Here is a 22127-nt window from a genome sequence, read left to right as displayed (position 1 = left end):
TTGCCGCCCCTAGTTTAGGTCTACGTGTTTTTTATTTCTATAGAGGATAAGATACCTCACTCTAATGAGTCTTATAGTCTGGTACTACTTAAACATATCTGTGGAATGATAAAAGCATCCCAATAACCCAGACTTCAGGTGTTTCAAAGCAATATTTTGAACTTGCATTTACACATTGTCCAATGGCATGTGATGATCCCACCATTAGCCACATGTGACAAGGCTCTTGGTCTTTTAAATGTAGATGCTGACAACATACTGTCAAGTAAACAAAGTCTTATACTTATTCTGTCATGGTTTCATAGAAGGTGTCTATTCTTACTCATCTCTTCTAATTCACCCGTGCCTGCCATGTCTTTAATAGAGTAGAGACAGAACAGTGTTTGTCATTGATTGTTCATGGCAACGGCAACACCACTTGGACAAATCACACACAGAACTGCAGTACATCTAGAAGTGATAGTAATAATAATGGGAATTTGTTGAGTTTATTTATGATTATGGATATGATTACATGTGTGGCGAGTATGTGAGTCTATGCACCGATACTGTGTGATTTAGCCCCGAAAAGAAGAAAAGTAGTTTATCTATGATAGACTAAATGCTATGTAGATGATAAAAGAAAGTTATATGGCCTTTATTTTCTGCATGGATTTGTCCATGTTTACAAAAACATTAGCAATCATATCCCATCTATACAGGGTTAGTAGTATACTGCTGAATATGGCTTCTTGATCTTGTAGTTCTTCTGTAGGCTTGTTGCTTTAAGTAAAAGTGACAGTGGGCTGCACCTACATTTATACAGAGAGGAAAGAGTTTCAACACATAGAGGTTGCTCTAGTTAAATAAGGTCAGTGACCACTGGGGGAAGATGTGACTCTACAGAATTATTCTTGAAATCAATGACGTAAGCACAATCTGCTCCCTTATTTCAATATCCTCCTGCCGCTTTTATTATTTATATTCATGATCCCTTTGTGTCTTTTTGTTTTTTATAAGTAAGGACCCAATTATAAGATGGCTGAATGTAAATTAAGTGTATTTTGGTAGTATTAGAGTTCTTTTTTAAATTAATATGTAACTTATTAACAACACATACTGGTTATCCTACATAACGTTGGAGTATAAAGCAATTTTTCGATCAGTGAGTCACCTGAAACTTTTTTTTTTTTTCCTTGATTGTGAGCCCACCTAAACACATGCATACTGAATGTAGATGGGTCTCTGACAGCAGTTTCCATTGTGAGTCCCGTGCTGTTATCAGGAAGCTCAGCTTGCTGCCGGTCATATGGTGAACACAGCAGTCACCCGCATGTCATTAGCCAGGGAGCTGCACCAGTGTGTGTGGCTCCTTTATGGTGGAGGTGGTGACGTGTCTCTGTGTGGGTGTGTATAGATTCTTTGTGTTGTCTAATGGACAGGAATGTAAAGTAAATGCTGTCTATTAGTCACCCCTGTTATACATATTCGTCTTAGTTGTGTGTGCTCAGTTTTCTGCTCTCCTATTCTTCTGCACTCGTCTAATGTTTCCTGCTGACATCTGAACTCTCAGTTTAAGAGGTGATACTGACTGGCTGACTGAACAATATAGCGGACTAGAAGTTTAAAGCACAAAACCAAACTGCATTTCAGGATGATACAATGTAGAAACCTGGTTTTTATTTTACAAAAACACATTAATAACGTAACAAACAAATGAACAACTCAGCTTAATGGTGAATAACATTAGTGAGTCAGATATACCATTTGTGTCCTCTGTCCTCACCGTGCAGTGAAGGAATAAAACGCACATTTAAACAGATCCATTATCAGTCCAGTAAGTGAGATCAAAGAGGAGGGAGCCTTGTGACGAAGGAAGGAGGAGTGCATGATCAGCTCGGCCAAATTATACTGTATATACATCACGTGAGGAGCATGTGCACCGTGTAATGAACTCTTAATACAAAGCAACATTATCAACAATCATTAAGGAAGCTCAAAACAGTGAGTTGTACTTGCGAAAGGAAATACAAATTGTTTCCGGCAGCAGCAACATTCGTTTTTCGCCTTTAAAAGATGATCTTGCTCTAAACTGATCCCTGTGTGTGCAAAGCACTATCGAGAGTCAGTTTACTGGTCTGGCTCACGCTGCCTGTGTTTCTGTTTCTCTTGTGATGTGGTAGAGGAGAACAAAGAGTTGAATAAAGGAGGAATGTGTAAGTAAACTGAGACAATATCAAGATCCCAGTATCTGTTGTAGGTCAGTGTTTGGGGACTGTCTTTGTTGTGGTAAATGAGAACAGGGTCACTGCAGTAGTGAGAGAGTCAGCTGGAGAGAACAGTCGGCTAACAGGGATCTTTTTTGGATCTTCAGAGAGTTTAATAGAGAATTCAGTCCCTCGTCTGTGTGTGTTGTCATCCGAGTTTCTCTGCTGTTTGTGTGGCCATGAAAATACATCGGTATTTCACATATTTTTTTCCTTCTATTTTGAGTGCAGCTCCTTTGAAGAAGGCTTTAGGGAACGTTTATATTCATAAACTGTGACATTTTAATGAACTTGACTGTTTGTCCAAAACACACACATGTAACAACAACAAGATGTCCTGATATTTCTTGCATTACAATGTTCTACTTGAATTTAGCTCAATATTGAGAGTTCTACTTTGCTCCTTTATGAGATAATAAAGTATTTTCAGCCCTCCTTTTTCTTTTCTCATCCATATTTTGTTTTGGTTCTGCAGGTGCTCAAGGTCAGAACTGTCCCTGGCACTGGAGGACTGCACGGCCGCCCTCGATCTGTTCCTCAGAAACGATTTTGAAGAGGCGCAGACTCGACTCAAATGCAGGTACGAGAACAACATGAACCATGTGCTAACAAAACTGCTATTTTTCAGCTCTGGTCCACCTGGCTTTCATGGACAAATATAAGAGACAAACAGCTGATGGTACATGTGCAACCCATTGTACCTGTAAGTGTTTTTGCACTCTCAGGAGTTTTTGCAACAGTAAATCGCATTCATGCGCAATAAGCATTTTTCACAGAAGACATTTTCACTTGTTGCAGTAGGAAAACACAGGTGTAAATGATAGAAGTAATGATGGTTGAATACCATTACCTGCTTTAGTTTCAGGGTTCTGGTATTGTGCACGTTGGCTCACCGTCACATTGTCATGTCTTACATCAGGGCTACGTTTTCAGAAAGCTAAGGGCCAGGGTCGTCCATTTTACACTTGACACAATGCAGCATCACATCTTCAATCATAATTTGGGATGGGTATCTTTAGGGTTTTATTGACAGGCTACTACTTCTCTTACTGTTGAACAGGTGTATTGATGAAGTGTGCTGTTGGATTTACTCGCAATGGTTTTATTGCACTGAATTACAGAGAACAAACGAGACATTTCAGCGTTCCTTAGAACTCTCGGTACGTCCTACGTTAGGAGCAGGCCGCCAATTGAATAGGCATGGCTAACAGGGAGACTTGAACAGAAGTGAAACATCGTTAATGTAATTAGTAACACCTGTGCTTTTCCCACTATGACGACTCAAAATGTTGTCTATCAAAAAGGCCTATGGATGTAGTGCTTTTTGTTTAGTGCTAATTAGCAAGTATTACCATGCTAACACGCTAAACTAACCCCTTTCACACATACACTGCAAACCAATATGGAAAATATTACCCAGTGGAGCTTAATGTGAGAACGCAAATGTCCGAATCAGTTGAATGGGACATTAAACAGATTTTACCCTGCGGTTTTAACTCAGAGTGACTGAGTATAACTTTGAATACCCGGGCCTTGGCACAGTAACAGCTCAAAACCAGAGCCACTAGTGCCCACATCGGGGAGGGCTAAAGGAGTTTGCTGCTGATGCTGATTTTATGGCCGTTGGTTTTATTTGATTGGCATGCTGCTTTAAGCTGCATTCACAAACACAAACTCCCTACAGTTTAGTTTTCCAACACTGTCATCAAGTTACTCCATTGTTCGCCATTCATTCTCTCCTCAACATTCAGAAACTTTATCACATTGTTGTTATTATCCTCCCTCTTCTGTCTCCTCTCCGGATCTGTGGGCCACTCCTTAGTCCTGGTTTCTTCTTTTCATGCCAGCTAACATTGAGAAAGAAGAACGGCTTTCTGTCTGTAATGATTTTCTTTTTATAATTTAGTATTATAGGGCTAGAGTGACAGCCATTGTCAGCCAGTGATGTTGTTGTTAAGAGCCATTTTGCCACGTTTTGCACTCTGCAAGTGTCTTTAAAGGTTAGTGAGATGTGATTTTTTGGATTTCCAAGCTCAGAATCAGTTATGGAGACTCATAATGCAACACTATATACTGTGAATACACTGTTGCCAAGTGCCCTGTTGTCATAATCTTAACATGTTTTAGCACTCTGAATTTGTGAAATATTCCAACCTGGGGGAAACTCTGTCTAAATCCAACACCTGTAGCTGCTGCCGCCTGAGGCTTGGCAGTCCGTCAGCTCAGCGGGTGTCCTCATTTCTGTCTCCGTATTCTTCCCACAGCTCTGTGTGTGCTGTCCGAGGCGTTATTGTGTTTTTTACCTTTGAATTCAGCACTGTTATCAAACTGAAACAGGACTTTATTTAGTTTGGTTTCATATAAAACAACAATAACACCCACAAACCTTTCTGAGATTTCCTGTTTGCTGCTCAGATAAAGGTTTTGTGAGAAGCCGATTGCTTGAGGCATCTGACTTATGTAATAGTATGTAAGGCATGATGACATCTGCTGCATTGTGAGAGAGAATGAGCAGCCCTGAGGATGTGAAACACTGACAGAGCCTTGCCTGGTCCTCCTCAGTGTTTGTTGTGCTGTACTTTAGTCCATGTGGGCTTTCCCATCACCTCCTCCTACAATATCCTTTCCCCTTCCTCCAGCTGTGTTTTGTTCTGATGCAATCAGGTGGGACAAGGGTATACTAGAGTCTCCGCAGCACCACACACACACACACACACACACACACACACACACACACACACACACAAACACAAACACAAACACAAACACACACACACACACACACACACACACACACACACACACACACACACACACACACACACACACACACACACACACACACACACACACACACACACACACACACATATATACTGAAGACTAACTGGATCAGCCTAGTCAGGCAGGCATTGGGAGGGAGACAGGGTTAGCCATTACAGCAGTTAATGCATCATACTCATGCCAGTGGGAAGTTTAAATCCTGCCTTACAGGAGTGTAAATGTGGAAGGAAACTGCAACATGCATATTTCTCATGCAAAAAATCTGGGAATTGAACATTACTCGGTTTTTCAGCGAGTTAATAACTGAGCTACTGTCTGTTCTAAGGGGGGAGGTGATTTTGACATAAGTTTAAATTACTTATGAGCAAGAGAGCTGCATGCCTGAAGCTTGATTGGTAAACCGTGTCAGTCGTTTATGGGGAGGTTCCTAGTTACATAAATGCACAAGTATCTTTGAGCAAGACACTGATTTGCCGTACTACAACTTGAACCCAATATATGTACTGTCTATGGGAAGATGTAAGCTGGGGTCTTATGAACTGTATCACACAATTATTGAACAAACAAAATAGTTGATACAGAGGAGGTATGTGAAGGGAGTCAACCATCAAAAGTGTACTGAAGGAGGGGCGGCTGGTGGCTGAGTGGTTAGAGCAGTCGTCCCGTGTAAAGAGGCTGAAGATCCTCGAGGCAGCCACCGTGGGTTCGACTCTGACCTGCGGCCCTTTGCTGCACGTCCCCCTCTCTCTCCCATTTCCTGTCTGTCCTATATAGTAAAGGCTTGAAAAACTGCCAAAAAAAATCTTTAAAACAAAAGTGTACTGAAGGTGTATTCTTTTGCGAGATGACTGAACTAGTGCTTTTGTGGTTTGAAATGTTTATTCACTTTAATATTTCTTACCAGAGGTTGTGTAGCCTGAGCTATTGTCCATGCATCAAGATCACAACCTGTGAGCAACTCATGCCATGTTTGATAGGCCTGTAAGTGGAGCTATCCCTTTAAATTGCTACTCTCTTATGGCGTTCAGACATTTGAGGCATATGTTGTCAAGGAGCCCCTGCAGACTCAACTTTGTAGAAACATGCCTGCTAAGTGAACAGGAGGTATCCAACTACAGGCTTAGTTTTATTTGCCAGTTCTCTGTTCAAACATGCCACCAGACTAAGTACAGCCAAAACAGTGCAATCTTATTCTCTCATGATGTCCTGCCCCAATTCCTCACAGCTGTAGCAGAGAGTGGGTGCAGGACATATGAAGTACAAACAGTTCCTCCACTATAGACCAACCAAATTGGCAAGAATGGTCAATGGTTCATGAGGAGGATAGGGCTGGAGAAGCAGCAGGAGAGGCCTCAGCTGAAGTGGTAAAATTGCAGAGAGAGGCTGTGCTGTCCAGTCAGTCTGCTAAAGCTCGAACTGAAGTTTATCATTTGACAAATGTCATGGATAATATTTTGCATATTTGCATGCTCTGTAGGAGGATACTGGGAAGTCGTTGGATATCCATGTGTTGGGTAGATGGCACTGCTATAGATGCTCCTTGATGCTGTGGAGCTACATGTGGCTGGACAGTGGGGGATGTCCCGTAACTATATGCACAGCTTTTTATAGTCATCTAAATGAGAGGAGGGGTTGAGATTGTCTATTTGATCTTCTGGGTGCTCCATCTGTGGCAATCATCAGATCTGGCTCGAAGGACCATGTGCAATATTTGCTTATTAGGACTGTGCATTGAGTACTTGGATTAACACTATGGATGTGCGGTCAGGCACAATGAGACACTGGAAGAGTCCACCTCAACTCTGGTTTATTGTAGACATGGTGGTAGGGCAGGGGAGGCTGGCACCAATCAATGCTGGTTTCAAATCTAAACAGAAAATATGTATCATGTACGATCACCAAACAACCACCACATAGGGGGCAAATATATGGTTATCCAATAGCTGACAAGAATTAACAAAACAATCATTGTAACAATATACTTCAATTTCAGTCCAGTTCTGTGTCATGGCAGTGTTTGCAGATAAATGGTGTGTGGCTTCACTCTGTGGCTGCAGCGCATTGGAGGGAAGCTACACACTGTTCGTCTGCACTCACTGCCCACACTGCCATGACACAGAGCTGGATTAAAATCAAGGTCAAACAACAATTCCTTAAGACTTTTTTTTTCTGTAATTCAGAACATAATGTAGACATTGTTGCAATTATTGTCAGGTTGACCCGCATTTTTGGGTAAAATGCCTGGACTACATTGTGGTCAAAATATGTGAGACACGCAACTTCAGCTCTGTCCGATGGGTGAGGACTGGTTAGTCTTTAATGTCCCTGGACAGTTTGGTTTGCAAAGAGTAATCAACACAACCAATCCACCTTATACAACAGATAAGCAAGATACATAGAGCATATATCATCATATTAAATTGCAATGAGCTATAAAAGCAGCTTGTTTTAAAAAACCTGGTTGCAGAGGGAACAAAGGGCAGAGGGACTGATCCCTGAGATGATGCTGATTGAAAAATATCTGAGCGCTGCTGGGAAATATTTGGGATTCTCAGCCAATTTCAGCGCAACTACAAGCAGTTAAATTCAACTCACAGCTCCATCTTAACAGGTTTCTCAGCTTGAGTCTGAGCTGTCGTCTCACCTGACACAATGGAAATGTAAGGCAGGCAAATCTGTCTGCTTCTCAGTCTGTACCTCCGCCTTCTCTGACTCTCTGCTGTTGCTTCCTGGTTGTTACCGCGTTGGTTCTCGTTTTTACTGATTGGCCACTGGATTAGAATCAATAAATATTAATTAATTGAGGTTGAAAAGTTGAAACTCAGCACTCTGCTTTCTGTCTACTATTAAAACATTTTTAATCACTTCCCCCTGTGTCTTTTCTGTCTTTATCAAATATATATATATAAAAGTAAAGTTAAAAAAGGATTAACACAGCGATGTGTCTTTGGGCTCTATATCCACAAATTAAAAAAATCTGTTTATGCAAATGTAGTTTTAGAAAGAAGACTGGTTGGAGCTCAGAGTGGCATAACATAACAATCTATTGAGGAACAGCGGTGAAATGCCAGTTATGCAGGCCAACAACATTCTTCTCTGCACACCTCCGCCTTAATGCTTTACCAAAATTAATCTGCCATGTCTTTATGCGTGTTTGAGGGTATCACAATACAAGACATATGCACAATCAGAATACATAAAGCTATTTCAACCACCATGTTTTTTTGTTTTGTTGTTTTTTGTTAAACATTCAATTCATTCCAATAATGTCTCATAACTGGAACAGCAAGAACAGCCGCTGGAAAAATGTGTGTGACGTCCAATACTTTTGTCTCCTCCTTCATCACTTTAAAACCAGCAAGAAGCACACTGGGTGTGACGACAACCGCAGACATAAATAGACACTAACAGTTTTTTTTTTCTGTTTAGTGGTGTGGCTTTAGTCTTCCAAGTTTTCAAGCACACCTCTGTTGTTATCTGGAGCTGATTTTCTGACTACAGCTTTTCATGTTCTGCCCACATTGTTCCATCTCTCATTTGAACCTTTAACCTTTCTCTTAATCAAACAAAAGTTTTTTTCACCTCTTCATCATTTCTGTCAGCACACCAAATATGATCATTATATATCTTTAACTTCCTCATACAATATAACTAAAAAACAAATATCATGTGTCGTCTTTTTGACAGAGCCAAAGACAGCATGTACCACGCTCTCACCCATGCCACCATCCTGGAGATGCAGGCCATGATGACCTTTGAACCCCAACACATCCTGACTGCAGGAAACACCATGAAGGAGGCCCAGGCCATCTGTCAGCGGTGAGACACTCCCACAACACCAGGGTGAAATAATTACTCAATAACCGGCTCATAAACTGTGACAGGAGTTGTTTTTTTAGTTCCTCTCTCGTCATCTGCAGAAGTGAAGCCAGTCGGTCCCAGAGACAGGAACATTTAGAAGCAATCAAAAAAAGCTTTTTTCAATCAAACATCTTGGCATTCAGACACACAACACAATCATGTATCTTTTGAACACTGGTTCCCATCAGTCACATCATACCAAAACCATGCAGAGAACATGCTGAGATCATCCACACTCGCCGTCTGAAGGAATGTCACAAATGTCTGTCATAATTTCTTGTGAAACCTGATGACTCAGAGCCCCCACATCTAAGGATTTTCCCTAATGAAGTGTTACGCGTCAAGCCTTTTATTGAACAATTTCTGCCTTTTCTGTATCAATTCATGGTGTAAATGTCTTTATTTATGTAAAGAAAAGCACAAAATGTAAAAATATCTCATCTCATCTCATCTTCAACCGCTTATCCGGGGTCGAGTGACAAGGGCAGCAGCTTTAGCAGGGGCCCATCCTTACTAGATGCCCGAACCACCTCAACTGGCTCCTTTCGACGCAAAGGAGCAGCGGCTCTACTCCGAGTTCCTCACGGATGGCTGAACTTCTCACCCTCTCTCTAAGGGAGACTCCAGCCACCCTCCTGAGAAAACCCATTTCGGCCGCTTGTACCCGCGACCTCGTTCTTTCGGTCATGACCATAGGTGAGGGTAGGAACGAAGATTGACCGGTAGATTGAGAGCTTTGCCTTCCGGCTCAGCTCTCTTTTCTTCACAAAGGTGCGGTAGAGCGACTGCAACACCGCTAGAGTATAATGCAGGAAGGCTCTAAGGCTCTATGTAGATCAAATTTTCTCATTTGTTATCTCTGCTGAGTCAGCACACATGAAGGCTTGATTTAGTCTTCTGTCCTCTTTAAATCTGCATGTGGTGTCGATTCACATCAATCATAAAGTAATTAATTTATAAATCCCTGGACTTTAATAGCTCATATGTGTTTCAACAAGATTTCTGCACATGTTCAAGACATTTTTTCTCTCTGCCTCTGTGACGATATGACAATAGGAGTACTTGAACTTACTTCCTGCTGGAAGTTCACGTTAGCAAAGACTGTTGGCCTACAACTGTTTTCTAATCTCAGATTGCACCAAATTGCCTCATGTTTGTGTTGAAAACATTTATTTTTAAGCAGACAAGTCATGAAGAACAAATTCTGATTTGCAATGGCAGCCTGGCAAAAGGAAAACCTCTTTAGGGAACGGGGTAGGGGCTAGAAAGAAATGTCGAAAGTTAAAAAGACACATTCGAGCATTTCCAACATTTCTAGATTCATACAAAAATAGCAAGCATGACAAGAACGACATGCAGTTTAGCACACAAGCATCGTGCAGGTAGCTAGCACACAGCGGTAGCAACAACAACAGAACAAGAATAACATACACAGGCAGTAAGACAAACAGGCAAAGCAAAGCAGCAACACCAAGAGAAAGCAGTAAGCAGCAGCCATGGGGAATATAAGTGAGTTGGGAACCGCTGCATTTATCTGTGAAAATGTCCAGAGTTCTTAAAAGCTAACTTGGAGATAAATTGTTAAGTTGTAGTGTTTCTGCGGATTGCTTCAGTCTTTGGCTGCAGCAGACTAGATATTTGTGCCCCCCCCCCCCCCCCAAAAAAAAATACGGCGCCAATGTATAAGCCCACCCACAAATACACCCACTCTTCTTCAGAGAATCACTGAGCCGCTGTTAAAAATGGTGACACTGTGTAGGCTACGAAATTGAATGCACTCTCAGCACCTTGTGGTAACTTCACCCTGCAGCAGCTCAGTATCCTGTATTCACTGGAAACAGGCTGAGTCACTGATTTGCATAGAAACAAGATAAGCTAAGAAGGACAGCAGGACAGTGCCAGGCTGCAAAAACAAAAAAAAACAACCCTGAAGATTTTCAGCGGAACAAACCCACCGATAACTCATGATGCTTTTGTGTTGTCTTCTTCCTCAATCAGACACCGCAAGAAGTCAAGCTTCTCCAAAAACTACACAGAAGGTCAGTAACATCCTGTAATGACAAGATGAGTCACATGTGCCACAGGAATCCATAAAAACATACGACACATGAATGTGTGTATGTGTATATGTTTGTTAGGCCATTACTCTGAGTCAAGAAAACTGACGTAATCCTTTTCACCTCAGAGGAACTGCATGCTGAAGTGTGCTACGCCGAGTGTCTCCTGCAGAGGGCAGCGCTCACCTTCCTCCAGGTCAGGATGGGAGCTTACCCTGATAGCCTTTCACTTACTCTGCCACCCCTGATACTTTCACGTTTGTTTTTAACTGTTTAATTTCCTTCTCTCCTTATCTCTTGTTCCAGGATGAAAACATGATCAGTTTCATCAAAGGGGGGATCAAAGTGAGGAACAGCTACCAGACATACAAGTGAGAATCTAAAGTCCGCAATATCATTTTTGTTCTCATCCCCTTGTGCTTGTGTGCAGACTCTCTCCCCTTTATTTCTTTGTAAAACACCTCTTGATCTGTTTCCTTTATCTTTACCTCACAGAGAGCTTCACACAGTCCTCCAGTCCTCTGGATATTCTCATGGTGACAACCACGGCCATTTTGAGGGCGGTGTTAAACTGGGAGTAGGAGCCTTTAACCTAGTAAGTAGAAAGCCGAATGTTTGTAATCCGACATGGGTCAAAGTTGTTTGCATTATTAATTGTGGGACAGATCATCCAGACAGTATCAAGCCTCAACCTACTTGCTTGCCGTATACTTTTAATTTCATTTTAAACAGAAGTACCTAAAGAGCAAAATATAAATATAGTAAGATCAGCTATAATCTAACATGCAGACAAGCAGTGTGTTTTGAGTCCCTCACGCAGCAGTTATTGATCAGTGTTACATTAATAACCATTCACATGTAGCATCTCCTTCTCTCTTGCGCATGTTTTTTTGTTTGCAGGCAAAATCATATTAATAACTGTTATTGTTCACCTGTTTCACCTTTTTTCAATGTTTCAATTTGCAGTAGAAACTTTGTAGGTTGGGAAACATCTGTTATTACCGTACAATCCTTTTCAACTGCCCTGTGTGCTTGTGTGCTTGTCTACTTCCTGCAGATGATTTCCATGTTGCCCACGCGAACGCTCAAGCTGCTAGAGATTGTTGGTTTCTCTGGTAATAAGGTGAGAGCCACTTATGGCTGAAAGAAGGAGCAGCTGGCAGGACTGAGGGTGTAATAAGTTGAGTTAGATGTTTGACAGGGGAGGGATTGTTCTGTACCGTGTGTGAAGTACTGGGTCGTGTCTTTTAACGATGGAAAAGTACACATGGTAGGTGCCGTATCTGTAATTTCAGTTTTGTGGTGAAACTCATTTGAGTACGTTTCAAGTGCAGTCATTTCTATAACAAGTTTGAATTACCAGTTGGATGCTCTAGCAAAGCTAGTCTCGTGTAACCACAACTGGTTAGTCTCGTGTAACCACAACTGGAACTGAAACATGGAATTTTAATGAACCTACTATGGAAAAACATTTCACAGTTTAAACCTATTTAATCTAAACACTGAGTAGACTGCAGAGGGCCCAAAAAAACAGCTTCCCAAAAATATTGAAAGCCCAGTTGCATTGTTATGGTTTTGATAATGATCAAGGGTAACTCAGCTTTTCTGAACTCAAAAACAGTTTTAAAAATGTCAGCATATATATCAGCATTCTCTCCTGTTATGCAACACTGTAGGGACAGCGACTAAACGGAAGTTTTAATCATTGAATTCTTTGTTTGGGGCCCAAACTATTCAGATGTTAATAATACATTTGGTGACTGAATTGCACTGTTTGCCATTATTGAAGGAAAGAATAAAAATATCAATATAGCAGGTGATTCTAAACATCTTTGAGACACCTGGGTTCGTCTCCCGCACTTTGCTCAGTGCGGGAGCTATACAGCACTGCCAGATCTAACCTGAAGAGAGGCATCAGGGAGGCCAAGGCTGACTACAAGAGGAAGATTGAGGACTGCTTCGAGAGCAACAACTCCAGTGCGACGCACGCTAGAGGGCGGTGAAGCCGAGGAAAGCGTCAGGGCCGGACGGCATCTTGGGACAGGTGCTCCAGGTGCTCCAGGACTGTGCAGACCAGCTGGCTGGGGTTTTTACCACCATTTTTAACCAGTCACTGATCACAGGGTACCGTCCCTCCCTGTCTCAAGTCCTTAAACCATCATTCCAATCCCAAAAAAGACTTCCATCAGCAGCCTTAATGACTACCGTCCAGTAGCACTTACCCCAGTCGTCATGAAGTGCTTTGAGAATCTGGTACGTACACACGTCATCTCAAATCTCCCACCCAGGTTAGACCCTCACCAGTTTGCCTACAGAACCAGCAGGTGCACAGAGGATTCTATCGCCACAGCTCTCCATGCTGCTTTGTCCCACCTGGAGCGGCAGGGGAGCTATGCACCGCTCCTATTTGTGGACTTTGTGGAGCTCAGCATTTAAAAAAAAAACTAAAAAAAAACTCCCCAACAGACTAATGACGAAACTTTTAGAACTGGGAATATGCAACTCCGTCTGCCTTTGGATCAAGCCCGCTCCCAGAGGGTGAAGGTAGGCCCCCACATCTCCACAGCCCTTAGCCTAAACATCGGCTTCCCTCAGGGCTGTGTGCTGAGCCCCCTACTCTACAAGCATGACTGCACCCCCGTGAACTCCAGAAACACCATCATCAAGTTTGCTGATGATACCACAGTTGTGGGGCTCATCTCTGGGAGATGAGTCAGCTTACCGGGACGAGGTGGAGCAGCTGTCAATGTGGTGTTCAGACAATTATCTTGTCCTCAACACCTCCAAGACCAAGGAGCTGGTCAAAGACTTCAGGAGGAAAGCCAAAACAGAGAAATCAGCCCCTATTCATCGGGGGGAAACAGGTGGAAAGGGTGACAGATTTCCGGTTTCTCGGTGTGCACATACAGGAGGACTTTACTTGGAACATTAACACCACAACCACCATCAAGAAAGCACAACAGAGACTGTACTTCCTGAGGGTTCTCAGGAATAACAATCTGACTCAGAAACTATCGTTGCTCCATAGAAAGCATCCTGACTTACTGCATGCGTGTGTGGTTTGCCAGCTGCCCAACCTGGAAGAAGTGTACAGCTCTCGCTGTCTTAGTAGGGCTAAAAACATTCTAAGGGATTCGTCCCAACCAGGCCACCAACAATTTGAATTATAGGCCTCAGGCAGACGTTTCAGGTCTCTCAATACCGCAAATACCTTTACTTAGATGGTACATGATGATCTTTGCTCAGGGTCTTGTTTTGTCTCCTTAAGCTGCTACAGCGTGTGCGTGTGCGCGCGCGTGTGTGTGTGTGTGTGTGTGTGTGTGTGTGTGTGTGTGTGTGTGTGTGTGTGTGTGTGTGTGTGTGTGTGTGTGTGTGTGTGTGTGTGTGTGTGTGTGTGTGTGTGTGTGTGTGTGTGTGTGTGTGTGTGTGTGTGTGTGTGTGTGTGTGTGTGTGTGTGTGTGTGTGTGTGTGTGTGTGTGTGTGTGTGTGTGCGTGCGTGCGTGCGTGCGTGCGTGCGTGCGTGCGTGCGTGCGTGCGTGCGTGCGTGCGTGCGTGTGTGTTGCTTGTCGTTTCGAATGTGTCTTTTAAAGGTCTAGCCTATTCTTTTTGATGCTTTTAATTATTTCTGCACTTTAAGGGATTGTACTGTAAATTTCGTTGTACTGGTACAATAACAATAAAGACAATTCATCAAATTCATTCGTATTGTTTTGTTTTTACTATAGCCGTTAAATAATTTATGTTGTGTCACTTACCATTGTGTCTTGCCACTTTACTAACTGTATCTTGTCTTCGTCTTGTCTAGTCTATGCATGGGATAGTGAGAAACAAAATTTCGATTCCTTGTAGGTCTTGTTCATATGAAGAATGACAATAAAGCTGACTTTGACAAAGTAAAAAAATACATAAATAAAAAAAAATTATAAAGTCAAAAGAAACCTAGAAAAAAAAAAGTACTCTGGTAGACAAGCATATGCTGCTCATCCTTCAGTACAAACTTAATAAGAAAACTTTAATGCAGTTTGTGTCTCTGTACATTTCTTCAAATTGCATTAGATTGTTCTGTGTGTACATCTTCCACCAGTAGATCTTCCCTGAAATGAAATTCAATTCAAACTTCAACTCTTGTGTTTGTGTGTGTTTGTGTGCGTTTGTGTGTGTTCATGCAGGAGTTTGGTCTCCAGCAGCTTCAGGAGGGCTCCACAGAAAGCACATTCAGGTCCTTCCTCTGTAACATGCTGCTGCTCTGTTATCACACCTTCATGAGCTTCATACTAGGTGAGCAAGGACAAACACGCATGCGCACACACACACACACACACACACACACACACACACACACACACACACACACACACACACACACACACACACACACACACACACACACACACACACACACACACACACACACACACACACACACACACACAGCTAGGACCAACCAACCAACCAACCTCAAAAGCAAACAAGGATTTTAGCTGCTTCTGTTCTGTTTGTGTTTCGCAGGCACTGGAGAAGGAGACGTTAAAGATGCAGAGAAACTGCTGCAGCCATATCTCAAAAAGTATCCTAAGGTTTGCCAGAATGAAACACTATGTCTGTTTTTTGTTTATTTCATGCATAATTATAAATGTTCCCAAACAAACTGTGGGCTGTGTTTTCCCTAGGGATCCATCTTCTTGTTCTTCGCTGGTCGAATAGAGGAGATCAAAGGCAACTTGGATGCTGTGAGTGTCCTTCATTTCTATACACAAACAAACGAAACAAAAAAATGGCACTTGTCATGTGCAAAAATTGTTTTGCATCATTTCATTGTTTTCTTCCTGTATTTGAATTTGATTGCATGAGTCTGTTAAATTATCATCTTTTTACTGAGAGCTGAGTCTTGAAACATTATTCCTATATTGTTGCACTATTTGCCACTGCAGTTTTCACAGAGTGGTGAGCCCCCCCCATCTTTACCTCAGAAAGACTCAACTTTTACAGTCTTTTGTTGCCACTGCCCAAACCTATTTGGATTGTGTTGCTAGCCTCAATTTTAAAAATGTACATATACAGTAATTTTCACAAAACAATGACATTTCTCAGTTTCAGCATTTATATTTTGTCTTGTGCTATTTTCAATTAAATATGGGGTTTCAATGTGATTTTTGTGTAGCGTCCCAACTGTTTTGGGAACAGGATTGTACTACATTGCAAATATGTAGAAGAATAAGGCATACTTTATTAATCCCCAAGGTGAAATTCAACGTCTTCACTCTGTTATTATATATATTACACACACATACAGACGCACAAGCCCTGAAATATACATGCATGCAAACAGGACATATCTACGCTACGTGGTCCAAATGGGGACTTGTGCCGGCGACCCTTTAGTTCTCAAGCCAAGTCCCCCACGGACTGAGCTACTGCTGCCCCGTGAATTAAAAGTCCACTGGAGTTGATGAATTCATGTATTTACTACTGGATCAAATTTCCCCCTGCTAAACAAAGAACAAGGGCACAAGAACAAGAATTACCAAACTGAAAAGAAACACCTCCCACACGCAACAGTACTGTAGGGCTTTAATTATTTCTAAAACCTGGCAGACAGACAATATTTTAACATGGCAGGAAGACATATTTGTCTATACACTTGGTGTTAAAATCCCAACACTTTGAGTTCAGGTCACTTCTTCCAATTTTAACGTCCATCGACTGGCTTTGTCTTCATCGACTGATAAAGTATATAAAGAGTTATGAGTTGAGTCCTCTGTTTCCTCTACACATAATCATTGACCCATTCAAACATGATTCCTATTGAATTGCTCACTACATATTAACGTGCACTGAATATGTTTTAAGAAGGTGTGATCCTAAATGGTTTGTGTGTTTCCAGGCTATCAATCGTTTTGAGGAGTGCTGCGAGGCTCAGCAGCAGTGGAAGCAGTTCCACCACATGTGTTACTGGGAGCTGATGTGGTGCTTCACATATAAGAGGCACTGGAAGATGGCCTACTTCTACGCTGACCTGCTCAGCAAGGAGAACACTTGGTCCAAGGTGGGCCATTGCTGTGTGGGATTTGACGCCAGCCATATTCTTAGATTCACAAAAATAGTCATAGTGGTGGAGTGATTGACATATACTGTACCTTATACAGAAATTGCTACCTGGTTCAATTCTAGTGCATTTTGTGGTGGGTCAGTCCCCTCCTGTTCCAGTAAGAGACAGAAAGCTGAGTCAAGCTTTAGTATCTGAAACTACATGCATTAAAGCAAAACTATATACTTGAGTTCTGCAGCCCTGGTCTGACTCTCTAAACTCCACACAGTCATATTTTTTCTCTCCTCATCTCATTTAAAAAGGGAAGATGGGATTGCAATAGTAACCACTTTTTCCCTTCCCTCAGGCTACCTATGCCTATATGAAAGCAGCCTACCTCAGCATGTTGACTGAGGATGATTGCCTAACCTTTGGGGAGACTGCGTTCACTCTGTTCAGGTACTCACAGCAACTACAGTGAAACGCAGTTACATATTTATTATACCCCAGTCTCATCCTTAGGGAATAGAATGACTAGAAACTATGTGTCAAATACTGTATGTTCGCTATACTACAGTACTGATATGTATGTGCATACTTTATTATATTCCAGGCAGGTCCCAGGTCTGAAGCAGAAAATAGCGGGCAAGTCATTACCAACAGAGAAGTTTGCTATCAGGAAAGCCCGTCGCTACCTTGCAGAAAACCCCATTCCTCTTCCAGCTCCTCCACTGGTCAGTACTGGACGTCGGTGTTTGAAATGTTGCACTGTTTTACTTGTGTATATGCTTGCTCGTACCCGTCGAACGTCAACACGGGAATACTGCGCACAGTTATTTGAACCCTGCGACATTGTAGTAAAAAAAATGAGGTCAAACACAGGTTGTGTCTAGATGCCTACCCTAGATTTGAAGTCTCACGAAATAGTTAAGGTTTAGCATTAAAGGGGGATATTTTTTCAAATAAATATGCATTTTTCAACCTGGACCCTCCCTTACCCCTCCCCCCATGTGATTCTGTCTAAGGAGCTAATGACAACAATGTTTTTTGGACACTGGTCCAGTATTGAGCACGAGTGCTGAAGTTTACCCTACCTTAACTACTTTGGTGTATGTTTGGAGTCTCGCTCGATGGGTATGACCTACCATCTAATACCTAACTGTGCTCATAGAACTGGTATTACGTCTAACCTTTGGTTAAGTCAAATCCATAAAGAGCTGAGCTTTGTCTCAGAGAAAGAATTTTTTATGTTTTCCATTAAAATTATCTTATGTTTGATTTTGTATGATTTCGGCGTATCTGTGTGTTGTCTAGGAGATGATGTACATCTGGAACGGCTACACAGTCATTGGCAAACACAAAGACCTGACAGAAGGCATGCTGAAAACACTGGATGAAGCACAGGCTAAACTGGAGAGCAGCCAGAGTATGCAAAATTAATCACAATCATTTTATCATGATCATTTTAATGGATTAAAAATTTCATTTCTCATTTAATGTATGTTGATATTAATATGCTGAGCTGGATTGCATTTATTTAAGATGCTATGTTTTTTGTTGGCATGTCAGAGACTTATTTAATCCTTTTGAATGTTCATACTGTACCTTTTTTGTAATCTGTTTTACTGTCCTGTTGTGTGTTTGTCAGGGTCTGAGTTCACCATAGATGATCAGTGTCTGCTGAGCCTCTTGAAGGGACTGTGTCTCAAACACCTGGGGCATCAAGAGGAGGCCGAACACTACTTCACCCTGGTCCTCTGCAAGTAAGCCCCTCTCAGTAATGTGCACAGACCTGTGTAGAATAAGCATGCTATACCAAACTAGAAAAACAGATGCTCTACTTTGTTGCAGTGTGTCATCACCAATTAGCCCCATCATATTCATTGTGCATCCTTTTGTTAAAGAAGGAAGTTCTGTTTTGAAAAACAAACATCAGAACAGTTGAAGGAAATCTTCTGTCATTCTGACTTCACCTCCACATATACAGTAACCACTGTGTTTGGACATTATCTGCAGTGAGTCTCAGATCAAGTACGACCACTACCTGGTTCCTAATGCCCTGCTGGAGCATGGCCTGCTGTGTCTGGAGCAAGGCAGAACCGCTGAAGCTATCAGACTCCTAGAAACCGCAAAGTAAGTCTGTTCACCAGCAAAACATATTATACTCATCTATACTCACGGAGAAGCTTTTTAAAATAAAATTTAAAAATACACTTTCTTTTTATTAAATAAAATGTTTAATATGCCTTATTGTTTTTCACACCACATATAACTACGAGTTTTCACTTTTTACTTGTTCTTAAAATGAAATATGCCAAACCCTTTTATCTCTGGGGTTTATTATGATGCCAGTGTGTGAAATAAGAATCTAGATTGAGATTTACCCCCGATGTGATTGTAAATTACCATTTTGCTCTGTTTCAGGCAAAATTACAAAAACTACTCGATGGAATCACGGACGCACTTCCGTATTCAGGCTGCTTTGCACAAGGCCAAGGGCGTGGTGGAGAACGGCATCCATGTTCCCTCCAGCCCATAACAGACAGAGGAGGGCACACTGGAGCAGAGACAGTTTTCTGTTTCTCTATGTGGCCCTGACTGGCTGAGGCAGGTTTGCTACGGCTAGACTGCCTTTCTTCCAGAGATATATTGAACTCCACTTCCTTGTGTGATTTCAAATAGAGACAAGTTGAGAACTGTGCCTATATTTATGAAAGCTTTGCTTCTAGCCAGATTGTTTGTCTAGCACTGTGGCCACCCATACTGGTAGGAAACAAGGTGACATTTGTGTAGTATATATACTGCAGATCGCCTCCTCTACTACCCCAGGGTCAAAATTTGCCCCGTTCAGGGTGGCAGAGTTGGAATTACTGAATAATTACTGACACCAACGCCACCTGGCCGGCAGCACCATCTGACCTGGTTGCTTTAAAATTCTCCCACATCTTTAATTTAATGTAAATGAGAGATTATTGATAAAATGACATAGATAGGAGATGACTAGGGCTGGGTATCCATTAAGAGTACTGGTATTAGTCATGTTTTAAAGTGATACCGATACCAATAGAATACTTAATTTAATATTTTTAAAATCCTTTCATAGCCATACTTTTGAATGTGTTGGTGGCATCTTGGCATGCTGATCTGGCAACTCCACAGAGCTACACTGATTAGTAGTCAACTACTAAATTAATCAGCAACTATTTGGATGATTGATTAATCAATCAAAAAAAAATCTGATTCCAGCTTTTTAAATGTGAATATTTTCTGGTTTCTTTCCTCGTCTATGACAGTAAAGTGAATATCTTTGAACTGTGGACAAAACAAGACATTTGAAGACGTAATCTTGGGCTTTGGGAAACACTGATCCACATTTTTAACCATTTTCTGACATTTTTTAGACCAAGCAACTAATTCATTAATCAAGAAAATGATTGACAGATTGATCAATAATGAGAATAATCATTAGTTGCAGCGCCAATCGAATGCAGGTATCGTCTGAGCGGGGAAGTTTTGATTCTACTTTGTACTTGGTTATTTTCAGTCGAAAGAACCATTACCCAGCCCTTGAGATGGCACATAAGTTATGTGTTGACATAGTTTGACATAAGGTACATATCATACCATGCAACTCACCATATGACTGTTATGTATTGTTCCGTAGGTTTCGCCTATATTTAAATATTTGATCAAAATCAATATGACCTAATAGATAAATGATTTATATGTTGTCACTTTTACACTACATAGGCTTTGGTTCATTGTGTTTCTCACAGGGAGTATTGCTTATTTTAAACGTTCTTCCCTTCCTTGAAAACTATTGAAACTGTTGAAAGACACGATTGTATTGTATGTGAAACACTTTCTTTCAGTCTCCTTCTGAAGAAATAATGAAATCTGCAATCCTGTTGTATTTACAGTTACATGTAACAGCTTTTGCACAGAGCTTTGTAAATCAGCCAGTTAAGCAAACTCTCCAGAGTCAAGGAATCAGAGTTGCAGTGAGAGTTGTTCTTTACATTTATATACTGTAAATGCCACCTTTTACATCAATTGTTCCGTTTTAAGAGGGCAGATGAATGTGTCTTTTTTCTGAAAGGCCGATTCCCTCCTTTTCTCCTCCTGGTGTGTGGGACAGGCTCCAACAGTACTTGAGCTTGAACAAACAGGCCATTCAAGCCGAGCTGCGAAGGACTGCATGCTTGTCCGCCTGTTGCATCTTTAGTGAGTGAAGAAGCTCCAAACAGGAACCACCACAGTCTTCCTGCTACTCCTGTATCAGCCATGCTTGAATATAACTACATACTACATAGAAGGACATGGACACCATATTCCCACTCCTGTGTCAAATAATAATCTGTATATGAACAAACACTTGTAACGATGATTGATGACAAGACAGAAAGGGGTCACCTCTGTGTCCCAGCAACAAAGAGTGTCCAAAACCTAGAAACTCAGATGGTGTCTCAAGTGTTGGAATTAGAGCACTGCTGATTTATTCACGAGTAGGGTAAAGTTTGGGATTCAAGACTATGACTAGGAGTCAGTTTCAATGTATTTTAATGGTGAAGGATATGTACTTTCAATATTGCTTTAACAGCTCTGTGGAATATTTCAGTAACATATTAACATTAATTTAGCTTATTTCTTTTTTCCTTTGGTTTTTGCGGATATATCTGAAAGAAACCAACCAAACCTAACCAAATTTAGTGGCATTGTGATGTTTACAATCAGCGTATTTTATTGGGCAAGGTTACTACTGAGCAGAATGACATTCCTGTACATACTGAATGTTTCTATTGTAATTTAAGATGAAATGATAAGCAACTAAAAAACACATCCCACTGTGTTGTCTTTTTTTGTCATTTGTGCACCACAGACAGAAGCACAAAATACAGTGAGTACAGACAAAGTGGTTTCATTTACAAAACAAAGAGGCATTTCTTGCTTGCAAATCTGTGCACTCGTTGTTCTCATATGACCTTACCCTCTAGATACAGTAAAGTCATCTCATCTTGTTGATATGAAGGCAATGGCAGCCGGGGATAAGACACACAAGAGGGAATAATTCACATCATATTTTATTGAAATTGAAAACCAAGAGAGCTTAAATTGACTATCAAAAGCCCAGTAAAAGAGTGGGTGGCCATG

The 22127-nt window shown here is 41.4% G+C and overlaps 1 protein-coding gene across 2 annotated transcripts in view; it reads left to right on the top strand.

Annotated features, from left to right (window-relative positions):
* The window catches only part of ttc39a (tetratricopeptide repeat domain 39A), a 29673-nt gene extending 7850 nt beyond the window's left edge, over positions 1 to 21823 (top strand). For both annotated transcript variants that reach the window (XM_083940363.1, XM_083940364.1), the window contains 17 exons: positions 2722 to 2826; positions 8718 to 8849; positions 10890 to 10930; positions 11077 to 11144; positions 11255 to 11319; positions 11444 to 11543; positions 12006 to 12071; positions 15118 to 15226; positions 15458 to 15525; positions 15619 to 15678; positions 16833 to 16994; positions 17344 to 17435; positions 17590 to 17710; positions 18291 to 18402; positions 18625 to 18739; positions 18993 to 19109; positions 19401 to 21823. In XM_083940363.1, the coding sequence (XP_083796489.1) occupies positions 2722 to 2826; positions 8718 to 8849; positions 10890 to 10930; positions 11077 to 11144; positions 11255 to 11319; positions 11444 to 11543; positions 12006 to 12071; positions 15118 to 15226; positions 15458 to 15525; positions 15619 to 15678; positions 16833 to 16994; positions 17344 to 17435; positions 17590 to 17710; positions 18291 to 18402; positions 18625 to 18739; positions 18993 to 19109; positions 19401 to 19515 (1648 nt within the window). In that variant the 3' untranslated portion in view covers positions 19516 to 21823. The remainder of the gene's footprint in view (positions 1 to 2721; positions 2827 to 8717; positions 8850 to 10889; positions 10931 to 11076; positions 11145 to 11254; positions 11320 to 11443; positions 11544 to 12005; positions 12072 to 15117; positions 15227 to 15457; positions 15526 to 15618; positions 15679 to 16832; positions 16995 to 17343; positions 17436 to 17589; positions 17711 to 18290; positions 18403 to 18624; positions 18740 to 18992; positions 19110 to 19400) is intronic.
* Positions 21824 to 22127: the final 304 nt, after the last annotated feature.

The sequence above is a fragment of the Echiichthys vipera genome, assembly GCF_963691815.1.
Source record: "Echiichthys vipera genome assembly, chromosome: 3".
Taxonomy (NCBI): Eukaryota; Metazoa; Chordata; class Actinopteri; order Perciformes; family Trachinidae; genus Echiichthys; species Echiichthys vipera.
Note: the sequence above shows the minus strand (reverse complement) of the source record. Positions and strands in the feature narration are given on the sequence as shown.